At 34.7% G+C, this 23,497-nt stretch overlaps 4 protein-coding genes across 5 annotated transcripts in view; 2 read left to right on the forward strand and 2 right to left on the reverse strand.

Annotated features, from left to right (window-relative positions):
* Nucleotides 1-1,701, reverse strand: part of LOC113228216 — a 7,110-nt gene extending 5,409 nt beyond the window's left edge. Inside the window, exon 1 of the mRNA XM_026461481.1 lies at nucleotides 1,647-1,701. Within this exon, the coding sequence (XP_026317266.1) occupies nucleotides 1,647-1,688 (42 nt within the window). The 5' untranslated portion in view covers nucleotides 1,689-1,701. The remainder of the gene's footprint in view (nucleotides 1-1,646) is intronic.
* A 2,843-nt stretch (nucleotides 1,702-4,544) lies between these two features.
* Nucleotides 4,545-9,114, reverse strand: LOC113225878 (B2 protein-like). The gene is made up of 5 exons (XM_026458337.1): nucleotides 9,081-9,114; nucleotides 6,450-6,586; nucleotides 5,705-5,815; nucleotides 4,976-5,090; nucleotides 4,545-4,821 (listed from the first exon to the last, which is right to left on the reverse strand). Exons 1-5 carry the CDS (start codon nucleotides 9,097-9,099, stop codon nucleotides 4,691-4,693), a joined length of 513 nt encoding a protein of 170 aa, XP_026314122.1. The 5' UTR covers nucleotides 9,100-9,114; the 3' UTR covers nucleotides 4,545-4,690.
* Nucleotides 9,115-14,901: 5,787 nt separating this feature from the next.
* LOC113226228 (protein tipE) lies at nucleotides 14,902-22,506 on the forward strand. Of its 2 annotated transcripts, none has more exons than XM_026458790.1 (3): nucleotides 14,902-15,053; nucleotides 17,917-18,771; nucleotides 21,843-22,506. In XM_026458790.1, the coding sequence occupies exons 2-3, from the start codon at nucleotides 18,002-18,004 to the stop codon at nucleotides 21,892-21,894; spliced, it is 822 nt and encodes a 273-aa protein (XP_026314575.1). In that variant the 5' UTR covers nucleotides 14,902-15,053; nucleotides 17,917-18,001; the 3' UTR covers nucleotides 21,895-22,506. The 2 variants fall into 2 exon arrangements, with proteins under 2 accessions (XP_026314575.1, XP_026314582.1); XM_026458797.1 differs by lacking the exon at nucleotides 14,902-15,053 and adding an exon at nucleotides 18,903-18,985 and having other exon boundaries at nucleotides 17,983-18,771; nucleotides 21,843-21,910.
* On the forward strand, nucleotides 16,082-17,401 carry LOC113226215. Its single transcript, XM_026458780.1, has one exon. The coding sequence runs from the start codon at nucleotides 16,097-16,099 to the stop codon at nucleotides 17,399-17,401; it is 1,305 nt and encodes a 434-aa protein (XP_026314565.1). The 5' UTR covers nucleotides 16,082-16,096.
* Nucleotides 22,507-23,497: the final 991 nt, after the last annotated feature.

Here is a 23,497-nt window from a genome sequence, read left to right on the forward strand (position 1 = left end):
TGTGTGTGTGTGTGTGTGTGTGTGTGTGTGTGTGTGTGTGTGTGTGTTGTGTTTCAGAGAAATTCTGACATTTACCTAATGCACTAGCCGTATCGTGAGTGTCCATGCCTGGGTTTCAAACATCATAACGGGTTGTTATTACTCTTTAATTTTCATTAAAAAAATGCCAGACACCTATTCCAATTGTCTGGTCTTAAACTAGGGAATTCCCTGTACTATTACTATAATAGCAACGGAATTCACACAGGAGTTACTTCGCAGAACTAATTTTGGAAAGTTCATTTTCGTAGGTACCCGGGATCTCGGCACCCAGTGCCCACTGTGTAAACCTTTAGTCCACCGAGGTCGACTACTCTATATAATATCTGACCTTAAAAATAATATAACCAAAACAAAAAAGCTGTGTCTACTCTATATACTTTCAAGTAGATTGGTTGCGTGCGGTTTGTTTCACTTGGTGCAACCGGACATAACTAATGTAACAAACGGTAACAGATAGAGATCCGACGACGGCTAAACACGAATATTGCCGAGAGATGTTAAAAAAAGTTGTACAACACAACTGAATTAAAAACAACACTACGACAATTAAATGATATTGGATCATTGTATTTTTCTCTTTTGTTGACATAATTATGTAGGCTAGCATTTGACCACAATTTCACTTGGTGATGATGGAAAATGTTGCCTAGAACATACTTATTCATGATTATTGTTTTTAATATATTATATATTTAAAATTTTTACGACTACATGACATAAGAATAACTTACTATTATTACCACCTATTACTTATAAAACATGTAATTAATAACTCTATTAACATTATTACAATTCCTACAGACTTATAAAATGTGTAATGTAATAAAATTAAAAATTTGCATGCCTGTTTTGGTAAAATATGAAAACTGTTACTATATACCACTTTGTGAACCATATATAAAGTGGATATAAAGTGGCAAATAGATGTAAATATCAATGAATATCGTTTGTCCTAACTTCAAGTTGGACTAATGTCCAACACCGTTAAGCTCAAGCTATTAAGGGATTAGATCCCGTGTATAACTATCGAAAAGGGAATTTCCTATATTAATTTAACCGGGAATCCAAAGCAAGAGTAGTTTAATGAAATTTGGTATTTTCTTGTAATAGTTCCATAAATTATTATACTTTTAAAATTTTTGAAAATACGGTGGATGAAAACGAAGCTGCAACCGTGTGGGTTTAGGACTCTCATCATCGTCTACCTATTTATACCTACATCCCATTGCAGGGCACGGATCTCCTCTCAGGCAAGAGTTTAGGTTTTGGTTACATTACAGTGTTTTCCTTTACCGAAATACTCATGGTAAGTTTATAATAAAATTATGAAATTTTTAAAATTCATAAATTCCGAGAAACTTATGATGCGAGCTTGGATGCGAATCCAGGGTCTCAGCTTGAGAAGTGTTGTCAAGTACACAGTGTGTGTGCACACACACATACTCACGCACGCACACGCGCGCACGCACGCACACACACACACACACACACACACACACACACACACACACACGCACGCACACACACACACCCACACACACACACACATGTAACGGAGCAAGTACAAAGGACGTGGTGGATTGGCTTAAAAATAAAATTCTTACTTGATATATCGCTTTAGATCCCGTTTCAGAGCACATTTCCATTACTATTATAAGGAACAGGTGATAAAATATGCAATTTCTCATTTTAAAAACTAAATGTTTCCAATCGATAAAGATAAAAAGAAATAAGAATAGTCGAACTGTAAACGAGCACTGGATATCACTGCCTGCGAAAGAATAAAAAAAGTGACATTGACATGAAACTTTTTATTCAACTCTTCATCTTTAAGATAATAATATTTACTACAAAATGGTATTGTACTCATAACATGTGGAACGAGAAGTATAATAGTGTATTTTATTAAATAAGACTGAATAAACGGAACACTTTGTCTATTGTTTGATAATTATAACAGCGTAAAATTTTTCACGCGGTTCTTTGTCTTCCTATCTGAATTATATTATATTGCATGCAATGATATACAAAAAAATGAATGTATCTGAGTTGAATACATTGCGAGATATGTTTTCCTTTCAAGTCATTAAAACAGCATCGAGCAAAGAGAAATTAGAAAAGCTATTGGGAATCATAAAATAGATGTCATAAAATGACATGAGATTTAGTTATGAGTACTTATTGTATGGCATGATGGCATCTGTACATTTCTAATATTATATTGAACTAAAACTAACTAACTAATTATTATTACACGCACCTGGTGAAGACAGACCCAAATGACACATGTCGAATTAATAGACTGTCTGAAACCAATCCCTGTTGGTATCCGTTGGCTGGTGTTGCCCCTCCGGACGTTCGCAGAGACGTTTCAAAAAAAAGGCTGACCAGTGGCACTCATTACATCATCACATCCCAGTAATTCAGAAGCTAAAAAGTCGCCATAGCAGTGTTAAAGAAGTGTACCCTCTGGACGGGGAAACTAACCAGGCCCGAATAAGTCTCTGGAAGGAGAGATACTCCACGGTATCACTAATCCCGCCATCGGAACACCTCCCCCCTGGGCATGATCTACCCTGGCAAGCTTGGTCCCTAAATAGGCTGCGGACCCAAGTCGGTCGAAGCAAGGTCGGTACATGCACGGGTGGGGTTATAGCTCGGCGAGCGCATGTGTGTGTGGTATCTGTCCCCAGACAATGCCTCATCTTTTGTCCTGCCCTGCGTGACCCTACACCTGCACACGCGAGGACCTGTACAACTCCGCTGATAATGCTATCTCAGTTGCTAAGTACTGATTCTCCAAATATAAACGTCAGAGTCGACACGCCAAGAAGAGAAGAATATTATTAAAGCACTGTTATCATTTCCGTGTAATACATTTATAGTCATCATTATCAAACTTAAGAGTTATACTCTTGTCGGTGGAGCCTCTTACAGTCATCTCTCCTACCACAGCCAGCTCCTTGACCTCCTTATACGACACGACATCGGCCATTTCCTTTTCTTTGGTCTATGTAACTTCAGCTACATTTATAATACTCATGTGAATTTCGGTCTATAGGAATACCTACAGATCGATTCATAATAATGAATGAATGCATGATTTACTCTTTATTGCACATTAAATTACAGTGGCAACGTAGAACAGTAACTTAAGTATAAAAATGGTAAGTTCTTCCATGTGACCTTAAGATAAAAATTTGGGGTGAAAGAAACGAACTAAGTTTAGAACAACGTGTGCAGACACAGCTTTTGTAGGAGCATGGGAAATCACAGAGATTCTAAGACTGAAAATTTTCGCGTCGATCTAATGCTGTTGAGCCATTCGGCGTTAGTGTCTGAACCTAATACCACTATCAGATCCGCTAACTGTATGTGTATATACACAGAATAGGGTGCAAACATAGAACTATGGCGCAAACCCGTCACCACAGATCGCGAAGTCAGAAACTGGAAAAACCTAAAAAAAAATTAAGAGATTGATTTCTGCTTGTGCCACTCGAAGAAAGCTTCAGAAAGCTGACCTGTAATGCGGTAAAGCCAGGATGACACCATGGCTCTTAAAAAATAACAATCATTGCATTAATTTTTGTAATGACTTTCTCTTTTCAGCAACTGTACTCATATATAACACATTAATTTCAACCGAAGATTTTCAGTTTATAGTTAAAGTTATCAAATCCATAGTGTCACAGCGCCTTTGTGTTGCATTTTATAGATATATACATATCTTTGTACTTCTTTTTTCCTTGACGCTCGTCGTGAAGACTTCTTTAAAGTGCCAGACTTTAGTTAGTGGTTCCTAAAAGAAACTATGACGTTGTCTGTTAATATTTTCTCAACCATCTTTGTATTTAAACTTTTTTCAGATTGACTGGCTAGAAATTCAATTCTTTTTTTCATGGTACGAACTCATAGCAGTTACAGTGCTACGCAGAGCTTTAAATCGCAAAGATTTGAGGGGCACTGCCATTGCGCCCGTTAGCAGATATAATATATTATAATTATCATAATATACCAATTAGCGGTGCAGGTCTCGTATATACCACATGCTATGTAATAACAATGTTTTTATATCACTGTTTTGCTATGAGTGACGAAGCAAACAAAAGGATAAATTCCATAGATTAGTATTAAATTGTATGGGTTTAGAGTGCCCGCCTTCCCGTCCGCCAAGCACATGGTTTATTTAATAGTACTCCGACTCTAGAGAGGCCCTTGGCGCTTAGCGGTAGTGGCGTAAACTGCTGATGTGCTTGTAGTAGAAAAAATTGAACTGAAACCACATAATAGCTGCTTAAAACTTTCTGAAGTAAAACGCCAATTGCAACTCAAAAATTTATTAAGGATTCTAAATAAATTTTGTAAAGGAGTAGTATATAGTCAATAAGTAATTTTATAAAATATAAAATTTTGATCTATGGGGGTTTGCAGAGAAAAGTTTTGTTAATATTGAAGAATCAGTCTTCGAGTCCACAAAACAAACGCCGCTCTGGTATATATGGAATATAGTTATATTTTGAAAAGTAATACTACTCTAAATACATAGCATTTATGTTGTGTCCCATTATGTTCCATTAGCTTATAGAATTATGACGTTTTCTTCTTAGTGCAGCGCAAATTTAGCGGCTAAATCCATTCTTCGCGTTTACAGGAAGATGGCGTGTTTCGGGTCCTTCTCGTGGTAGCATTTGACATAGTTCCAGGCGGTCTGCTGAGGAGTGTTGCCCTTGTTGGCAAGGCAGGTGTCAATCAGCTTCTCCACCTGGGGCTTGTCAGCTGTGAAGGTATCAAACCATTTACAATACACTCCGTTGTTACTATTGTTTTTATTTCATCTCTCTTGCAGCAAGCATTAGCGTTAAACAATAAATATGAAGTTAAGAATAAAATATAATTTAGCGACTGCAATAAGTCTTCTACACTGACTCACCAGCGTTAGGTACTTTAGCCATAGCAACGTCTTTCTTGAATTTGCCATCCTTGGTCATGAGTTCGGATTTTACCAACATGCAGTGTGCGTATTTCTTGAGGTCCTCATTATCGGTCTGTAAATAAAAACTTAGTGTAATACTCGTTATTTGCGAATAAATGTAGCAGAAATTGTAGTCGGTCAACAATAGTTTCGTCGGGAAGTAAATTCGTTTATATGAACCCGTCTTATTTATTGTACTCTATGAGCGTGTAGGTAACAATGTCTAAAATAATTTTAATAGTTCCACGTTTATAGTGTATTACTGCTTATCGCTAAAAAAAATTTGAAACATTTTACTAAATCGCTTTTGCCAGGCAAATATCCAATAACAATCGCATACTATGCAATAAAATAAAAAGTAGATATCCCAGCCGTAACATAAAGTAAAAGAAGGTTTATATTAATGCTATAAAATAATGGAATGATTTTGGCTAATACGTGATATTCTTTAATGTGTTAATAATGTAGTAATCAATTCTCATTTTGCCGATCGCTGAAAATATATATTTTTTAATGAATAAAACTAAAAATATTGTGAAAAACACTTATCAGATGTATATACGGAGCAAGAAGTTTTACAAAATGATCAGATTCACAGTACAACAGTAACATAAATGAATTATGGGAGCTAAATACTAGCTAAGCTTCGTGAGTGTGATATTTTTAAGGCGTAAGGGTTTAGCATACCTTGAAGTCGCCACTCTTCAGCTTGTTGACCAAGTTCTCCTCGGCCTTGCTCTCGGTCAGGCACTCAGCCCTATGCTTCTTGAGCTTCTCTTTCTGCTCGTCGGTCAGAGCCTGGAGGAATAACAAAAAAAAAAACACGTTAAAAACATAAAAACATATTTGGAAATATTCTGCCGTTCGCTGACTGAAACTGTGGCTAAGAGACAAAATATTTTTTTGAGATATCATAAAAAACCATAACCCATATTGAAATTTTTTAATGATATTTCCGCTATGCATAGCTAGGGTAAGTTCCGATAAGTCGAACAAGTTAACTAATTTTAACTGTTTTTAAAAGATAATTTTGTGGTCTATTTTTTGCTATTTAAATCGAATATTTGATCATTTGTCACTGAACCGCGTTTGAGTTAGTGGACTCGATTAGTTTTTAGATTTGATTTTTTCAAAATTTTAACAGAGGTAAAGGTTCATATTAAATATTAAAATAGTTATACACTACTATGATGCTCAATACCGAATACATAAAAACGTGATCACTAGTATAATTATTTTAAATACGTTTGACTATAAAAAGCCCTGTACCAATACACCTAGCTTTGGTAAAAAAATACTTGTATCTCATTAAATATGTAAATTTACCCCAATATTAATAAACTGGAAGAGTCTGTGTAGAACAAGATTCCAAAAATAAAAACAAAACGACATGGAAAAAATTAAAAACCCATTTATCTGAGTGGGATCTTACCTGAGCCAGGACGAAGCACACAGCGAGGATGAACAAAGTCTTCATGATCGTAGTCAGGATGCGTACAGTGCGAAACAGTGTGCAACGAATGCTTTTCCTCCCACAGGGGCCTTCCTTATATAGGGAGAGGACCGAACCTGTAATTCGTATATTGACAATAACCGCTGCGGGGTTAGTGCTGAATTAACAGAAATCGCCAACTTTTGGTTCGGTTCAATGATTGTGTAGTAAATAACCAATATTTTTTACTTTTATTATATAATCACTGGTATCATATGTTTAAAACAATATTTTGGCAACTAATACATCATTTATGCATGTAGAGTTTCTGAAAAAATATGTATGTAAGCAAATCTGTTGGATGCTTTAAGAGACATCATAAAAAACTAATTTTTTCAAACTAATTTTTTCATTATCCGGACTAAGGTCCTACATAATTTGAAAAAATTAGTATCTTGCCTACTTTACGTCTAGGCATTGATTTTTGTAGGAAATATCAAAGAAGTAAGTAAATCAACAAATTATTATATTAATAAAATAACATTTATATAAAAAAGACGTCCTCGAAAGTTTGCGGAATACATCTTTTTGTCAAGTTTTATTGATATCGGTCAACGGAGAGTGGGTGAAATCTGATAAATAGAACTTATCCCCTAATTTGCCACCTTTACAGATGGAATATTGTATCCAAATTTAAATGGGACCACTACTGAGGTACCTTTTTTTCAACAAATAAAAATCATCGAAATCGGATCACAAATGTCAATGTAATCGCGTAACATACACTGAAGAAATAAATACTATGAAATTGAAGACCTCTTCTTTTTGAAGCCGGACATAAACACTTTTATATTTTTATGTATTTATAGATGATCTATATCTATCTAGAGAATATATTATAAAAACGTGGATAGTATCTATTACCTTATCGATGAATATCAGCTACCAATGTTTATGGCTGTCTAATAATACTAAACAGGATGCGACTGCTCCAAGGATGCTCGGCCCGACATCCTTTTCCATAATAATAAAATAAATATAAAATCGTATTTATTTAACAAGCAAAGTACATTAGAAAAACAGTAGAAAAAATAGGAAATCAAATAATAATAGCAAAAAAAGTTAAAACAAATAAGCAAAAAAAAGAATGTCAAAAAGGTCCATGACTCGGCATTTGAGGACTATGCTAATTACGTAGCCCTCAGTGATATTCTGCCATGGCCTGTCGTAAAAATAGAATACTATAATAAAAAATAATAATACAAATAATATCAACCTTCGTGAAGTTCTGATTCAATCCCTATGTAATGCCATACCTAGTCAGTTTCGTTAAACCAACACCCAGTTACAATAGAGGTCAATAGAGGTCGAACTACTGCCAGTTTTCTATTTCTGCCACCAAGCAGTAATATGAGCATTACTGCGTTCCAAAGGGTAAGGGTGCTGGTGAAAACACAGGCATATAGGACATGTCAACCTTGTCTCGGGGTGACGGGCTTAATGGTAATATCCCTTATATATTTGTGATTTAAAGCTCTGAGTGGACGCTATTATGGACAGGCGTGTCGATTTCGCTTACTAACAAACGTATTACTTGTTTGTTCGTCTCTTGATATCATGATCATAATAAACATCTTTGATGTCGTTCCCATATAATAATTTCTTAAAAATATAAATGGTGTTATGTTATTATATATATTAAAGCGTCGTAACCTAAGAAGTTGTCAACCTCTGTCAGTCAATACAGCGTGGGTTGGTCTGGAAATATCCGGGCGAAGCTTATATGATGGACCTCTCGACCGGCAGTTCCAACACATTAGGTGATATTTTGTTAATGTATAACTTTGACTTGACCTACAGAGTGGACAATACGGGCATTACACGAACTATGGTGGACGTTGCTAAAAGGTCAAATAAGATATTGATATTTGTAATACTCCTGTTTGAACATTGTCAACATTTCAGAGGTGCAGTTTTTTATTACAAATTTTATATTTTTAAGCTTTATTATTTATTTCTACATTTGAATAAAACAAATGTTAATACATCCTCTCTATATAAGTTGGATTGGTGATATACTTATTTTTAACCGACTTTAAAAAAGGAGGAGGTTCTCAATTCGTCTGTATGCATTTTTGTGTGTACGCGATTACTCCGACATTTATAACCCGATTTTCATGATTCTTTTTTTTTGGAAAAAGGATACCTTAGTATTGGCCTCATTTAAATTCGAAGAAAATATTTTGCCTCTAAGAGTGATAAACTAGAGGATGTTTCCGGTTTTACACACTTTCCTGTAACCGATTTTAATAAATAATAATAATAAGGCACACACTCAACATAGCCCGGCTAAGCACTAGGGAAACCCTTAGTCGCGGGAGCCATGGACACACACACAGACAACCAATTACATCCAAACTCACGAGAGAAATAAATGTAGGCCATACAAATATTTCTCCCGGCTCGGGAATCGAACTAGGGACCTCTACGTAGCAGTCCAGCATGGAAACCGTTCGGCCACAGAGGCAGTAAATTAAATTTGGTACAAAACAGTTGAAGTTACACTTTAGTACTAAAATTATCAAACGAAGGAAAACTACTCGAATTCATACCATTTGAAGGAGTACCCACGAGTAAAGTAAAGACACATAAATCGCCTAGTGTCGAGCGTTCTCAAATCAGCCTAACTGATAAATTGCAAGTGGACAATCAGTTTAACTACATAATACAATAACCGGTCAGACGGGCCTGGGGCTTGACATCATTTACTTATTGACATAAGTACGTTCACCCTTTTGTCCACTTAAATCTGTGAACAACAACATTATCCTATCAGTTGCTACTATTGAAGAAAATCAGCGCATCTTCTAGAACGCTGCAAGCCAAACTAGTCTTTATAACAAAGTGTTAGTAACAAAATCAAGATGTCTTATTATTAAAGATTAAAGAAACGCCAAAAATCTAATAATCACTTTATAACTGAAGCATTGGTGTAGTGTGTTATGAAGCAAAAAATGTTTGAAATCTTTTTCCTTGTCTTGAATCGAATAAAAAACAAAGAAATCGAAAAACCACCAACCTGCCCGAACAGTGACTGGCAAAAATTGAAGATGGATTTGTCGAATCAGCAGGCTAGGCAATGATTGATGGTTCACCATCCCCAAACCAGTGATGAAATGAGCAAATATTATGTCTGGAGTTGCAGATGGAAACTGAACTTAATTCTGCGATTTGGACAGAAAATAACACACTGTTAGTGTTTCAACACCGGAGGGCAAAAATTTAAGTGTAATTGGAGCTCTTTACAATCGTTGTGTATTTTCGTGAGGATATTTTCTGAAGTCCTAGGAACGAATTGTCTTCACCGTGTATTATTTTACTCTAGAATAATTAAACTTTTTCATAAAAAGAACCGACCTCTAAAGTTCGTGGAATGACATCTATTTGCCAAGGTTTATTGGAATCGGTTACCGGAAAGTGCGCCAAACCGGATTCATCTCCTACAAAACACAAAAAAATACAGTCCATTGAGAACCTCCTCCTTTTTGAATCGGTTAAAAACTGTCTTTAAAAAAGTAACGAATTTTTATAAAGTTCATCTTTTGAAAAAAAAAACTGTCAAAACGAATTTCACTATTCAGAAAAATATTATCTTCTATGTTGCGTCTGCACACACATATTTTATTTACGTAATGAATATATAGAGTTCTATCTGAGGACTTCGATTATACTTTGTTTTAAATTTAACAACGTTGCTTTAATACAAGCATCGTAAAAACTCCTGCACGAGACAAATATCTGATGTGTAAAGTACTATTGTACTATTGAAGTCCGTCGTATCGGTTGAAAGGAGTATTGACCGGACCATATTAAGGCGGTTATGAGATGGAGAGAATATTCCAATATTCGCTCTACAGAGATCGCGACAGATAGACGGTGGAATAAAAAGAGGATAGCTCTGTATTTGCAATGGTATTAGCCAATAGAAAATGGATAAAATTACCTCAACATATAAGAGAAAAGTATTACACCTACAAAATGGAAAAATCATGGGGATATCAAGGGCACAAAGTATAAAATTTAAAGTTTGAATACTGGGTAAACTTTTAAGCATGTATTAAGAACAAGTATGTACATTATAGAAAATCTGGTATTAAAGAGAAACAAAGAAAATGTAATGAAATTTTTATTATCGACTTAATAACTGCAATAGAAAAAAGTCGATGAAAACGGTGCAAACCCAGTGAATATTACAGGAACTTTGGCAGTACATAGCGCATGCGTCTTGAGCCTTAACATTAAACGTAAACTTTGCCCAAATGTGGATCGTCTACTTAACAGAACACATGGACAATTCAATAACAATTGAACAGATTAATATAGATAAGTAGGATCTTGAAACTGCTAACTCTTGAAACTGAAATGTATGAGTGTGAAATGGGAAAAGCGATCAAGAAAGTTTTAAAAACTGGTAAGTTAACAAAATTTATTTTCATTCCTAGAAATGCTGAAAAGTTCCTTTTTGTCTTCATTTGTTTTGCTGCAGTAAATAAAATCTGACCATAAATATGTATGTGAAAATGGGCCAAAGTTCAGAACAACAAAAAATTGGATCTTAAACTTCGCCGATAAAAGAGATCGAAATAGGTGTCAATTTCAATTCAAATTCCTTAAAATGTAGCTATATAAATTATTTCAGTGGCAGTATTCATATCTGTTAGACCTATTTGTATGTATTTTATAAAATGTTAACAACGATTCTCAAGCAATATAATGTAAAACAACCTTTCTTTACGTGTAATACATTCGTTTAAAATGTTTAGAAAGATAAATTGTGGCGTACTAACTAGAATATCGTGAACTAGTCAGGTGACGTGATTTATGTCTGTCTGATATATGTAAGTCACTTATTTGCGATATACTCGTAGAACACAAATGTTCCGTCGTTTTTGCTGTACCTTGGCTGAACGTAGTATCGTATGCATTCGGAAGTTTTAATTTTCTTATCGAATTCTTAGGTTTTCGCGATTGTTACACATAGGAAATTAAACTATTTTTCCGGATTGAAATCGTGTATATTTGTTTTTTCAAACAAACCAACGTTTCGGGCCCTTTACAGGTGCCATGGTCACGGTAGACTGAATTTCATTTTCTTTTTGATAGCTTAGTACATTCTCATAATTCATGGCCTGTGACCTATCACAAAAACGAATTTCTTTCTTCTGAATTTTATTACTCCAAAAATGGTGCGACTTTTTTTCATTAGTGCGATGACAGTTTTGGTATAAATTTGCAACACAGAAATGTCTTCCAGCAGAAGTATCGTTTGTCCGAAAACCTATTAATAAAATAATTATTACACATATGTATTATTTGGGCAGAAGTTTGTTTGGTTTAACTATGTTTGTTATACTGTCTGTTTTCCATATAGTTTAGATATCTGAAAATTTGTTTTGACAAAATTATTATTCTTAGATAAAATTCTGGGCTGTGCTTTCCTGGTGCACAGCATGTCCACGTTTATAATTTTCGTCATACCATTGTGCTATGTTTTTGCTGTCATCTGAAATGTAATTTAAAAACAATGGTCTTGAGTATTCAATAAATAAAGTACCAGAAACGAATATGTTTGCGTTTCCTAGTTAGGTCGACCCTTCTGTGTGTTTTGGTTAGGTTAGTACATGAAAAAGCCGCTCGAGCTGAGCGTGTGAAGCGAGAGTGCCGCAGCAGCGTTCGGCGAGCGCCAGAGCCGATTTTTTTTTTGCATTACTTAGACGATATGACCCTCTCCTGTAGGTATAGGTTAGGTTAGCATATGAAAAAGCAGCACGATCCGGACGAGCGAAGCGAGCGACAACAATTCGATCAAATAAACTTGCATCTCGTTTACCATATTTTTTAAAGATGCGAAGTGCTTTAATTTGACGAGTTGCATTGTGCGACACGTTCTAATACTGTTAATATCTGTAATAAGAAATAATATAACAAAAATGTATCATGGATATAGTTTTGTTATAAAATTTTAATATTCAATTAGATACAATAGTCAAACGATTTGTTGCGGAAATAAAAATCGGGAAAAAAATAACTTGTCAATATGTCAAAATAGTGAAACATTAAATGGTGTAATGAAAAAAACCGTAACGTGTTTTCCAACAAATGAAACAAAATCTATTCAATAAAAGACTAAAGGTTTTCGGAGAAACAAAATTCTGTAAATCATGTTTCTAGCTTGTGAGAGATAACCTTCATGGCTACTTTGTTGTTTTTCACTACTTACTTCCATTTTTTTTTCTCACAAAATTGTGTGTCATATCCGTATTTATAAAATTAACATTAGATCGTGACAACACCCGATTATATTTACATTTAGTCCACAAATGAAGAATATTTGATCTAATTTTTAATAATAACTATACGCGGGTTTCAATATATAGATAATCTGTTCTTCTTTTGTATCGTGTCGGCATTCAGTATAATCCTTGCCACTGTGGTGAAAGGATTTGCCAATTGGTTAAGGCACTCGCCAATTGTTGTCCAGGATGCGCCAGACGTATTGTGGAAAGGAATTACATCACGTGAGGAGACTCCTTTCGTGCACATCAGTCCAGATGACGTCTAACTACACTATACTAGTTACAATTATAGAATTGAATAGAATATAATTATTTATTTCAGGCATAGACTCGAATAATTTGTTAGTACATTTTCACTTAGAATAGATTAGTATATAGAATACAACGACACAACATAATATTTATTTAATATATATAAAAACAGATTTGATTTGCCCAACCCAGTGTTTTAGAATTGGACAATCAGATCTGCCTGCAACCATTTTTAGGATGCTGTTGTGGCTACTTCTGACACGAGCCATAAGCGATACTATTTTCGTCCGCATTCTCGCTTGGAACTCCCTACTTGCGCTTCTGCGAACATGCCTGATGCACTGTACCATCTTGGTAGTCCCAACAGCATCCTGAAAACGCTATTGTATTGAACGAGTAGGGCGTTGCAAGCTCGTTTCGTATACTTAAACCAAAGGCCGCTCGAGTAAAATGATTGGCTGTAAACTTTGAATAAAATAATTCTAACATCGATAGAGCATCTTACGAACCTGCGGGCCAGCATAGTGCATCTCACCGACAACGCTCTACGCTCCCTATCTATATCTATGATACATTTTCATAGAAAAAGGAATGCCAAATTATTACTTATATATACTTCTTTCCAATTACTTAACTAGGTGCATTAACATGTGTAGCGAATTCCGTTTGAGTTTGAGTGGTTCCGTATCTCAAATTCTTTTAGATTTTTTACAGTTTTAGATGCTTTAATTAATAGTAAAAGTATCTACCGTTTATCACAAAACAACCGAAACAGAAATAATAGTCAATAATAAGAAAAGGCGCCGAAAACAATCACATTTAAATTTAGAATTTAAATATACAACTAAACTTAAAAAGACTTTACAAAAGAGATTTGTAGCGACTGCTGCGATTCGCTACATCGCTTTTTTAATAATATTACAGCAGTTCTCAATTTCCACCATGTATTAAAGCGGAGATGATTATTTTCAAGGAGCGCCAATGTGTGCGGTATCTTAGTATCGGTATCGTAACAGGTTTCATTCAATTCAATTTAAGACACAAAGTTTACAGGCTCCTCGCTGCCGCATAAGAGTTATTCTGTTACCAACATATCATTGAAGATGAACATTTCTATTCCGTTTCTAAGTTATCCATGATGCCCATGGGTACAAAATCTTCTTCGTCCTATTATCCGTGAAATTTTTAACCTATCGTTATGCAGAAAAAAATGTTTTTAGTTCTAAAACCTAACGTATCTGTTGTGCCCGTTTTGCCGAGTTTTCAATTCACGCAAAGTTTCTAGTTAATAAAGACCTATGTAACATGATTTTTAAAAACATTTAAAATATAAATACAAGTTTTATTATTTGTTATGAAGAAAGGTCCGATCAAGTTTATGACAAATAAACTAAATGAATACGAATTTCCATTTCAATATTTCTCTGTTTCACTTTCACCCTGGTACTTTTTTTTTGTAAAATTCCATACAGCATGAAAGTATAAAGACAAGTATTTTGATATTTTATTGTCCAGTATATAATATTTTTATTGTATTATTGTCACAGAAAACCACTGACAGTCATACAATCGTTTTTGAACAAAATTATAAGCCTAGTTATAAACACGACAATACCTATTAAACAATATTATTTTCTTATTAGTTTTACTGAATAGGAAATATTTTATGTCATTAATTATAAAATTGTCAAAATCCAACGTTTAAAGTAAGCGATATTCAACCTTATTGCAAAAAACGACAACTTCAAGCATACAAAACCCCGCATTGCGCAGCCAATAACGCGGCAACTTCATACCAGTCCAGTCAATACACAAGGGGCTCTAAAAGTAGAAGCAACAAAGCCAAATATTTTTATTCACATTCCCCATGACAATATTTCATATCTTCACTATTAGCACAATAAGCATAATCATGTTTAGTTATAATATTTCAATTGATTAAATTACGAGTATTAGTTTTATAGACGTCATAGTGGAAAATAAATTGTTGTGACTGGTAAGTTATCAAACTGTTTGGCTCGATTCTTTTAGTTTTGTACAGTAAACTGGGAAAGCCTTTGTTTTATTTCATAGTTGTAGTCAAGTATAATAATATATTAATTTTTATTCAATTTTGTGTTATAATACACCCTTCCTTGTCGCTGATTGAGTTCAAGGATAAGGTTCCAATTATAGACAGAAAACAGATTCATAAATAACTTATGACAATTACGGTAGTATAGCCTTCTTCTTACCTTGTTTGTCAATGCTACTTGAACTTACGTCTGTTTCAAGGCATGGTCATGAACAAGTGCAGAATAAATGTATAGGCTACCGGCTTACTTACATATATATCGGCAAGTGTTATTATTTAGCATATTTTGTCAACAGTAATGGAACTGTATGTTATTTTTGTTCAGTTTAAAAATGCTGTGCGATAGATTTTTCGATAAACGACAAATGATCACACATTATTATATTATTATATATATTAACCATTAATCAATATCAAACAGTTGTGTCAATCGTTTTTACATTTCCAGTTATTGATTAAATAATGTTGTTAAGAAAATAAAAAGCTGCGTGGGAGACAAGATCAGATAAAAGAATGGTAAAGTGTTATAATTTCTGAAACGGAGCAGACCGTTTAAATGCATGATATATTTTGAAAAGTTCGACCACTATTTTATTATTTCCTCATCATCATTATCATTCAGCCGAAAGACGTCCACTGCTGGACGTATTCATGTATAAAGCGAATTAATGTATATGTCGAAAGCGTGCTATTTACTACTATTTAAGGCTATATTTACTTATGCAATATTATTTGATTACATTTCAAAACAAAAATTAATCAAGAAATTAATTTGCATGTCAACAATTTACTGGTATTGCCATTAGGACGTTGACATCAATAGTGTATAAAACAAAAGGTATGTAGGTACCTACTACATTCGGTCTTGCCTGCACTGCGTCCGATCGATCGCGCTACTGCGCAGGCGTAATACACCCTTATATACGTCAGTGGTGGAACGGCGCGGGCCGTCGTAAGTCTCCGACATGCCGAAACCAACGCCAGTTGAGGACTTAATAATCCCTCCACAGGATCAGAAAATATGTGGAACAATATGCGTTTGTCAGATGACGGCAGTGCTCAGCGCCGTCGCTATAGTTTACCTTACCGTCGCCATATACATGCCCTACACCCGTGCTATCGCCTCAGGAATTGACCCCACACCTATTATGTGCACCACAACTAGGGCTGTGAATAAAGATAATTGTGATTGGGGGTCGTGTGGTGAATGGTGTCTCAGCAAAACCTCGGGAGCATGCATCCAGATCTATGTAAATGTAAGAAAAAATGGCTCGTCTTTGTTGCTGTCAGAATGTGGGAGTGCTGCGAATAAAACATGCTACGGAATCGATCAGGAAAATGCAAAGAAATATCATTGCATTAGGGACGAGTGTCGTAATTTAACAGGTACATTCAATTGCACTGAAGGAAAATGTATTAACATTACAGACGCGTTTGAATGTGCTTTTAGAGAAACGGACCCACCCTTGAAATGTTCTGGAAGAAGAGGGAAAATAACATGTATTGACGTGCATGGATTGTTTTCCTGTAATAGAGGCACTTGTAGAAAAATACGAACACCTTACAATTGCGATCGTCGCTGTGTGGACATACCAACCCGTAACAAAAATGTGATAGTTTTGAGTGGGGACCGAGTTTTCTTAGCGAAGTGTTCAAAACTAGCGCAGGAAACAGGGGGAGATGTAGTATGGAATGACAATGGAGAAGAAGTGCTTATGTTGTCTTGTCATGCCGTCCACAATGGCACTAATGGAGTGGTTGCTATTGATTGCATAAACGCAGCTTTATTGCCACGAACGGAGATATCGGACCTCACAAATTTCACATACCTACAGTATTTGTACCTTTCAAAGGCCACACCTAATCGCTTGATTGCTCCCTCTGAAGTGGAACTCACTTTAGCCAACGACAGCCGGTTGATGATTAATTTAGAAGGATGTGTAAATACTCTTGCTGACGAATGCAAAGAATTCTTAAAAGATTATGGCCGTGATGGCACCGATCATAATGCTAAAGCACGTTTTCCTTGCTTCTATACCGAAAACAGCCCAGATTACGTTGTAGCAAGGTTTGATTTAGACGCCACTTATCGACAGTTTTTGGTGGCGTTAGTGCTTCCTACAGTTTTGGTTGTAGTTTCGTGTATAACTCTCATGCTGTGTCAAAGAACGGTGGAAGTCGGTGATGATGCTAAAATGAGGTTCAAGGGATGCGGCACTGGACAGGCTGAGATGCAAATGTCACCAAACGATCCTGTTTCTCCACTCTGAGATCAGTCACGTGAGCACCTGCTTTAAACTGTTAATTGTACTTGTATAATTTTAATTAAAACAGTAATAAATACGCGGCTGCAAAAATGTCAAATTTTTGTATAAATTTAATAAAAAATTTAAATATATGTGTATAATTATAAATAAATATAAATATATACACACAGTTCTGCATTTTATACCCGTTGAGGGTATGGAAGTAAGGTATATTTTTAATTTTTACTGTTGAAGTAAAAATTAAAAACACAAAAGTGTTACAACCTTGACACAATAATGTCGTGACGTTAGTATGCGTTAGTGTTACCGCAACAGTTCTAGCTAAATGAATACATTATTGACGTGTTTGTTGAAGGTGTTACTAAAAGGCGCAAAGTATTTTTAAGAACATCACATTTGCTGCTTTTGCGTTATCATTGGTGCATTATCGTGCACAAAGTAATTATATATAGGTACATTATTTCTTTCATCAATCTAGAATTGCTTTATTTATTTATATGATGTTTTTATTGTTCCAGGCGTTCCCCTCCTTTGTGAGGGCCCGGCTAGTTCACTAAGAGACGACTAAACTGTTAGCATGCTTACAACCGCTTGAAATTCATCATGTCTTCGAGCATGAGCAGATCTCGAGCCAGCCTCTCCCCGGCTGCATCCGAAAGGTCAACGTTGCCAATGGGTGCGTCGGCCGAGCCGGGGAGCCCCGAGTTCAAACCTCTAGAACCAACAAGAGAACAGCTGTTGTCCCACTTTTTTGAAAGATTTAAATTCTACACGTCACTGTGTCTGGGGACATCGGCAATTCTAGCTGTATTTGCATTCCTTTTTCTTATCCCATTTGTGGTAGAACCAGCAATACAGACCATACTAGCAGAATTTGTTCCAGAAGCCGGGATATGTGCTGTTTCAGAACATGTTCATGCCGAAACACTGACCAACTGTAGTTGGGCATCGTGTAGGGAAGGTTGTACAACTTCGCATACTAAATGTCACAAAATCCGGGTAAACTTAACTAGAAGACCTTTTGTTGAAGGCGCAAAAGTGCCAACGGACTGGGATGAAACTGATCTAAGATTTCTTATTAATCCTGAAGGCTGTGGTTATCCTCCAAGAGTAAATTGTTCAGTATTTGCAAACGATTACGCTGGACCAAAGGCACCAAAAATATTTCCTTGTTACTACAGTTTGACAAGACCTGATTTGGTAGTAGCGAGATATTCATGGGAGTCAACTGTCCGAGGACTAATACTGGCCTTGGTATTGCCCACGTCTGTCTTCGTCTTCAGTTTGAGCGTGCTCGCTTACTGGCATTGTCGTTGCTGCGACAAGGCCTGCAATAGGCGTGTTCACGCGGAATCGTACGCTAGTAAAGAAGAGTAAGTATTACACCGAATTGTTTTTATGCTATTTTTAGCTTACTTCCTTGTAAAAGTACATTTTCAGTATGTCGTAGTGTTATTCAAATTTCCATTCCTTAGGAGATTCATGTTAAGTACTGGACTTTCAGGTCCGATAGCGATTTCAAGTTTGGTGATGGAACGTCGTAGTTACTACTATAGTTGTAATGGAACTAGTACCTAATATTTACAAGTACGTTTTACATTAGACAATTGCACTTTACTGAGTGAAGTACCTACTTATCTGTCTCTCAATTTCTATTTCGTATTTTCACTTGTATCAGCTGGTCTAAATTCTACATCTTCGTTTCCGCCTTAGAAATAGCGATATCTTTTTAAGTCTAAGACATTTGATATGCTTGAAAACCGAATATTTAAAGATAATCGTGACTGGCAGAAACATTGTAGTGTCTTCGTAAAGAACACATTGCATTAGTCGATATCTGCTATTCCAGTTGTAGTGCAAATGCAATGCACGGCTCTCAAATTTAGTAGATCTTCAAAATCTAGATTTTCTTCCAAAGTATATATATTTATTCCTACTAACTAATACTTAACATGAATGGAACGTTATTTATTTATATATGTTTACTTATTAATTTTCATTTTTAATGTAGATAATGTATGTAGGTTTAAATTAAAATTTTATGTTATAATTCTAAAATCATAAATTAAATGCACTCTATTTACACTCAAAAACAACATAATAGGTTCAAAATAATTTTAGTTATTCGTTAAAAAGTTCTAGATTATTTATAATTCCGTGATTATGTTGCTACTTACACAGCTACAGTTACAGTTAGTAACATTTAGGTTTATTTCAATCCTAAACAGATGAGAAAACAAATGTCAAGCATTTTTGAAAAACAAAATAAACATCAAATATTAAGCGACAAATTATAGGGAGAGATTATATAGACAAGCTAGGCGTTCATTTACTCATTAACATTCAATGAATTGCTCGATCACAACAAATAATAATTTTATTATTGTATGCAATATTTTGATTACTATTCTTAAAATTGTGAATTCCTGTCAAAGAAAATCATTTAGTACTTTTTCCAAATCACATTTGTGTAAGTGTCAATTGATACTAGTAAATAAGATTAAAATATAAGTAGCCTACAAGCACAGTCCGTCATTATACTGTGTGCTTACAATGTCTTATAAAATGGAGATATTTTGCTGCATATGTATGTGCAGCAAATTAATGTTTACGTAAAAATAAATGTTTGGGTAAAAGCAACGCTAGACTTGGTTCTAAATGACGTCTTACTTCTTTTTGTTGACTTCAAGAACTTCTTCTTCAGAACTTCTTTCTTTTTTTCCGTTCCTATTGTCTTGTACCATCAGTTTTTAATGTTGTATTGGTAGGTCAACGGCTGACAGCCATTAGCAACCTCTTAAAAGTTTTGATAATTGTCTATGCCTAATTAGGCATAGACAATTATAATTAATAAAAATAATTAAATAACGCCTTTGGCGTTCTCTATAAAAAAATAATGCATATATTATACTACGCACATTGTAATCTCAAGGTACATTTGTGGCACGTTTATCTTTGCTTCGTCACCGTTAACTGTAGCGATACATGCAGACAGAGTTTTGTTCAAAGCGAGTATACTAAGTAATCGTGTTGTAATCTTCGGATGAAATCATAGATATAGAAAAAAGTTGAAATTAAAGAGTTTAGGGCAGAAGTTGTTTTTTAAGTTATCGTAGATGTATCTGCGCCGAATTTGCCACACACGGTGGGTCTGGCTCTTTGTCCGTCCACACTAAACGACCGCTTTTCAGTTTATACTTCCTAGTATAAACTGAACAGCGGTTGTTTAGTGTGGACTAGTTCCTACTAGTAAGTATTGCTAACATAATTTGAGGTAATATTATATTAAGAGAAAACAGCTATTTCTAGTCTACTTGCCGAACGCACTTACACTTCGCACATTTTTTTTTGCGTGAGCATAAAAAAGTTTCTTACGTTTATTTTCTATTAAAAAATGTCATGTTATGTGATTAATACCTACTTACACCTTTTTCAAAATAAGAAGATGCCTGTGGCGTTTAGTTTAATGTCAGTTAATAACGGTTTACCTATAGCAAAACAGTCATGTTAAAATCTCGAATTGATACAAATTGCTTTCTTGAGCTGATCTGTTATGATACTTAACAAAACAGTTTGTTATGGCACTTACAAAGTATTCAGATTTTGTATTTATTTCTCCTACTATGTAGTTAGTTATTACTGTTTTATTTCATCTCTTCCAATCACAAATACAGATAAAATTTGTGCCCTCATATAATGGTTTGATTTTGCGATACAACAATCATAGTTGGGAACTTACAGTAGGTGAAAATGAGAATGACGTCAGCAGCACGCGCGCATCTCAACGTCTTCACCAACAGCGTCGACCACGCCGAATTTTTGCAATCTGCCATTTTTCCATATACTAAGAAATGCTGAATAATTGCTGACGTCATCAAATTTCACCCGCGTGTCATAGGAATTTGTTCGCGTCTGTTATATACTACGGGTACTGTGTGGTAAGGGTACGGGGCCAAATATGCAAGAATGCATAGGATCTAACACAATGAAATTTTAAAGACGGCGCACAAGCTAAAGTATACTTTAACATATGATTTGTGCAATTTAATTTTAGTACAGCTATAAATAGTGGTAGTAAAAAAGTGATTTGTAAAATGCTGAAAAAAAAAATGTTTTGTGATATAATTTTTTTACTTACATTTTGTTTTTCATTAGTACGGTTCTTTAGTGTACTACTTTTAAATGGTTACATATTTATAAAAGAGGTGCCTTTATATTACTTTTAGGGGATTACTCTTGTTACATAATATTATGTATTGCACAGTTTTTTTACAAAAGCACGAGATAAAAATATGATCCCGATCAGATCAACTTGTTGTAAAGGGAGAAAATAAAAAAGACTTCGTCAAAACGTAGATTTTAAATTTAAAGTTTTATAGTAGCTGTATAATTTGTAAGTATATATATTTTTTTATATTAAACATTGATGTGTTTTCTTTTACAGTAGTAAACTACTGTGCGAGTTGGACGACGACCCGAGCGACGACGTATTCTGACGCCCAGCCACTGCCCGCCGTCGTGCTTTTCTCCGTAAAGGTTACACGCAGCTTTAAAGGCAATGCGTAGACGCCGCGCACCCCTAGCCAACGCTCTCTTAATCTTAGGATTGTTTGACTTGTAACAACTTCATTTGATAATATATTTATTAAATTTAGTACCTATATACGTAAGGTCCATGGTTATCTATCAATAGTCCGAAATTACATTTTCCAGAAATAACGTTTGCTTTAATTTTCATTACTTCGAAAGTAATTTTGGGAGGAAAATGTTTTTCTTTAAACCTAACTTAACCTAACCTAACCTAACCGAACCTAATCGTATCTTTGCGGTAAACGTCCAACCTATCCTGAAAGAACAATGGTTTCGTTATAGTTCGGTTTTTGGTGTATTGAAAATTCGAACAAACGCTATTTTGGAAAAAAAAAAATCGAGTTTGTGATAGATTACCAAGGTCCATAATCAAACAAAGAAAATCGTAGAAGAGCAGTATTTAAGTAACCTATTATAATGTTTAATTATTTAAGCTGATGGGATTGTGAATATCAAGATAGCGTAACATTATTAGCTATTGACACATTGCTCTCACTTCTCTTTCGTAGATAATAAGCGTCACAAAGACACTTAGTTTTCTTGGTCTACGGAACTTGTTATGCTTAGACATTTGAAATTTCGTTTTCAAAGCGAGTGCGCTCTTCTATGATGATGATAACTGACGTTACTGTGCTGTTGTTACTGATGCTTGAAACTGGCATTTTCACATTAGAAAAATTGTTGTAGATAATAGAACTATTTAAACTATTTCCATTACACGAGTTTGCTATGCAAAGTGGGGTGCTAAAGCGCGTTTTTTCAATTGAAACAGTATTAAATATTTATGAATTTTGGCGGGCTAGGCTTTTGCTTAAGAACATTCAAGAAAACTTGTAAAAATATAAAAAAATGCGTCTCTTTATCTAAAACTGAGCTATGCCGGATAGGTTATAAGGACTTTGACATATTTGCTTGTAAAAAGTGTCACAAATGTCGTTTGCTATTCTTTATCTTGTAAGGAACATAGATAAGAACAATAATCATATCGATTGGTGATTGTAGTTAAATACAGATTAGTCAGTATTTTAAAATTATTGCAACTTTATCTAATTTGTCGGGTGATTCTTGGGAAATATTTACGTATTGCAATTATTCCTATCTGCTACTTCAAACTATAACGATCACCAAATTAATTGATGTGATGATTCATAATAATAGATAAATAAATAATTTATTGATAATATTTAATCATTATTATTAAATAATGATTAATATTAATATGGCTTTATTATGTGTAATATTTAGTTATAGTTTTTTTTGGTACGCAAAATCAAATACAAACAAAATAATATTATGTACTTAGTACTTGTATTAGAAAGCAAATAATCATAACTCTACGACTTAATTTAAATTAATGTCAGTGTAATAATTTCATAGGACTATGAGAGTAATATGGGACTTCTTGTTGTTCGGCCTTAGTCCAAAATATGCCACTCTATTCTATCAGTATCTGGCCTTTAACAGGTCCAAACAAACTATAAGTACAAGAGTAACTATAGTTTTTTGGGG

Source organism: Hyposmocoma kahamanoa, unplaced genomic scaffold (assembly GCF_003589595.1).
Source record: "Hyposmocoma kahamanoa isolate Upper Pololo Valley unplaced genomic scaffold, ASM358959v1 100021, whole genome shotgun sequence".
NCBI lineage: Eukaryota > Metazoa > Arthropoda > Insecta > Lepidoptera > Cosmopterigidae > Hyposmocoma > Hyposmocoma kahamanoa.

Excerpts from the sequence above, each read along its gene's own strand:
- LOC113225878 (XM_026458337.1), bottom strand. Across the intron at positions 5,091-5,704 it reads TGAAGAGTGGCGACTTCAAG|ACCGATAATGAGGACCTCAA; the intron begins GTATGCTAAACC and ends TTTTATTTACAG. Across the intron at positions 4,822-4,975 it reads GGCTAAAGTACCTAACGCTG|CTGACAAGCCCCAGGTGGAG; the intron begins GTGAGTCAGTGT and ends ATACCTTCACAG.
- LOC113226228 (XM_026458790.1), top strand. The coding sequence starts at position 18,002 with ATGTCTTCGAGCATGAGCAGATCTCGAGCCAGCCTCTCCCCGGCTGCA. Across the intron at positions 18,772-21,842 it reads TCGTACGCTAGTAAAGAAGA|TAGTAAACTACTGTGCGAGT; the intron begins GTAAGTATTACA and ends TTTCTTTTACAG.
- LOC113226215 (XM_026458780.1), top strand. The coding sequence starts at position 16,097 with ATGCCGAAACCAACGCCAGTTGAGGACTTAATAATCCCTCCACAGGAT.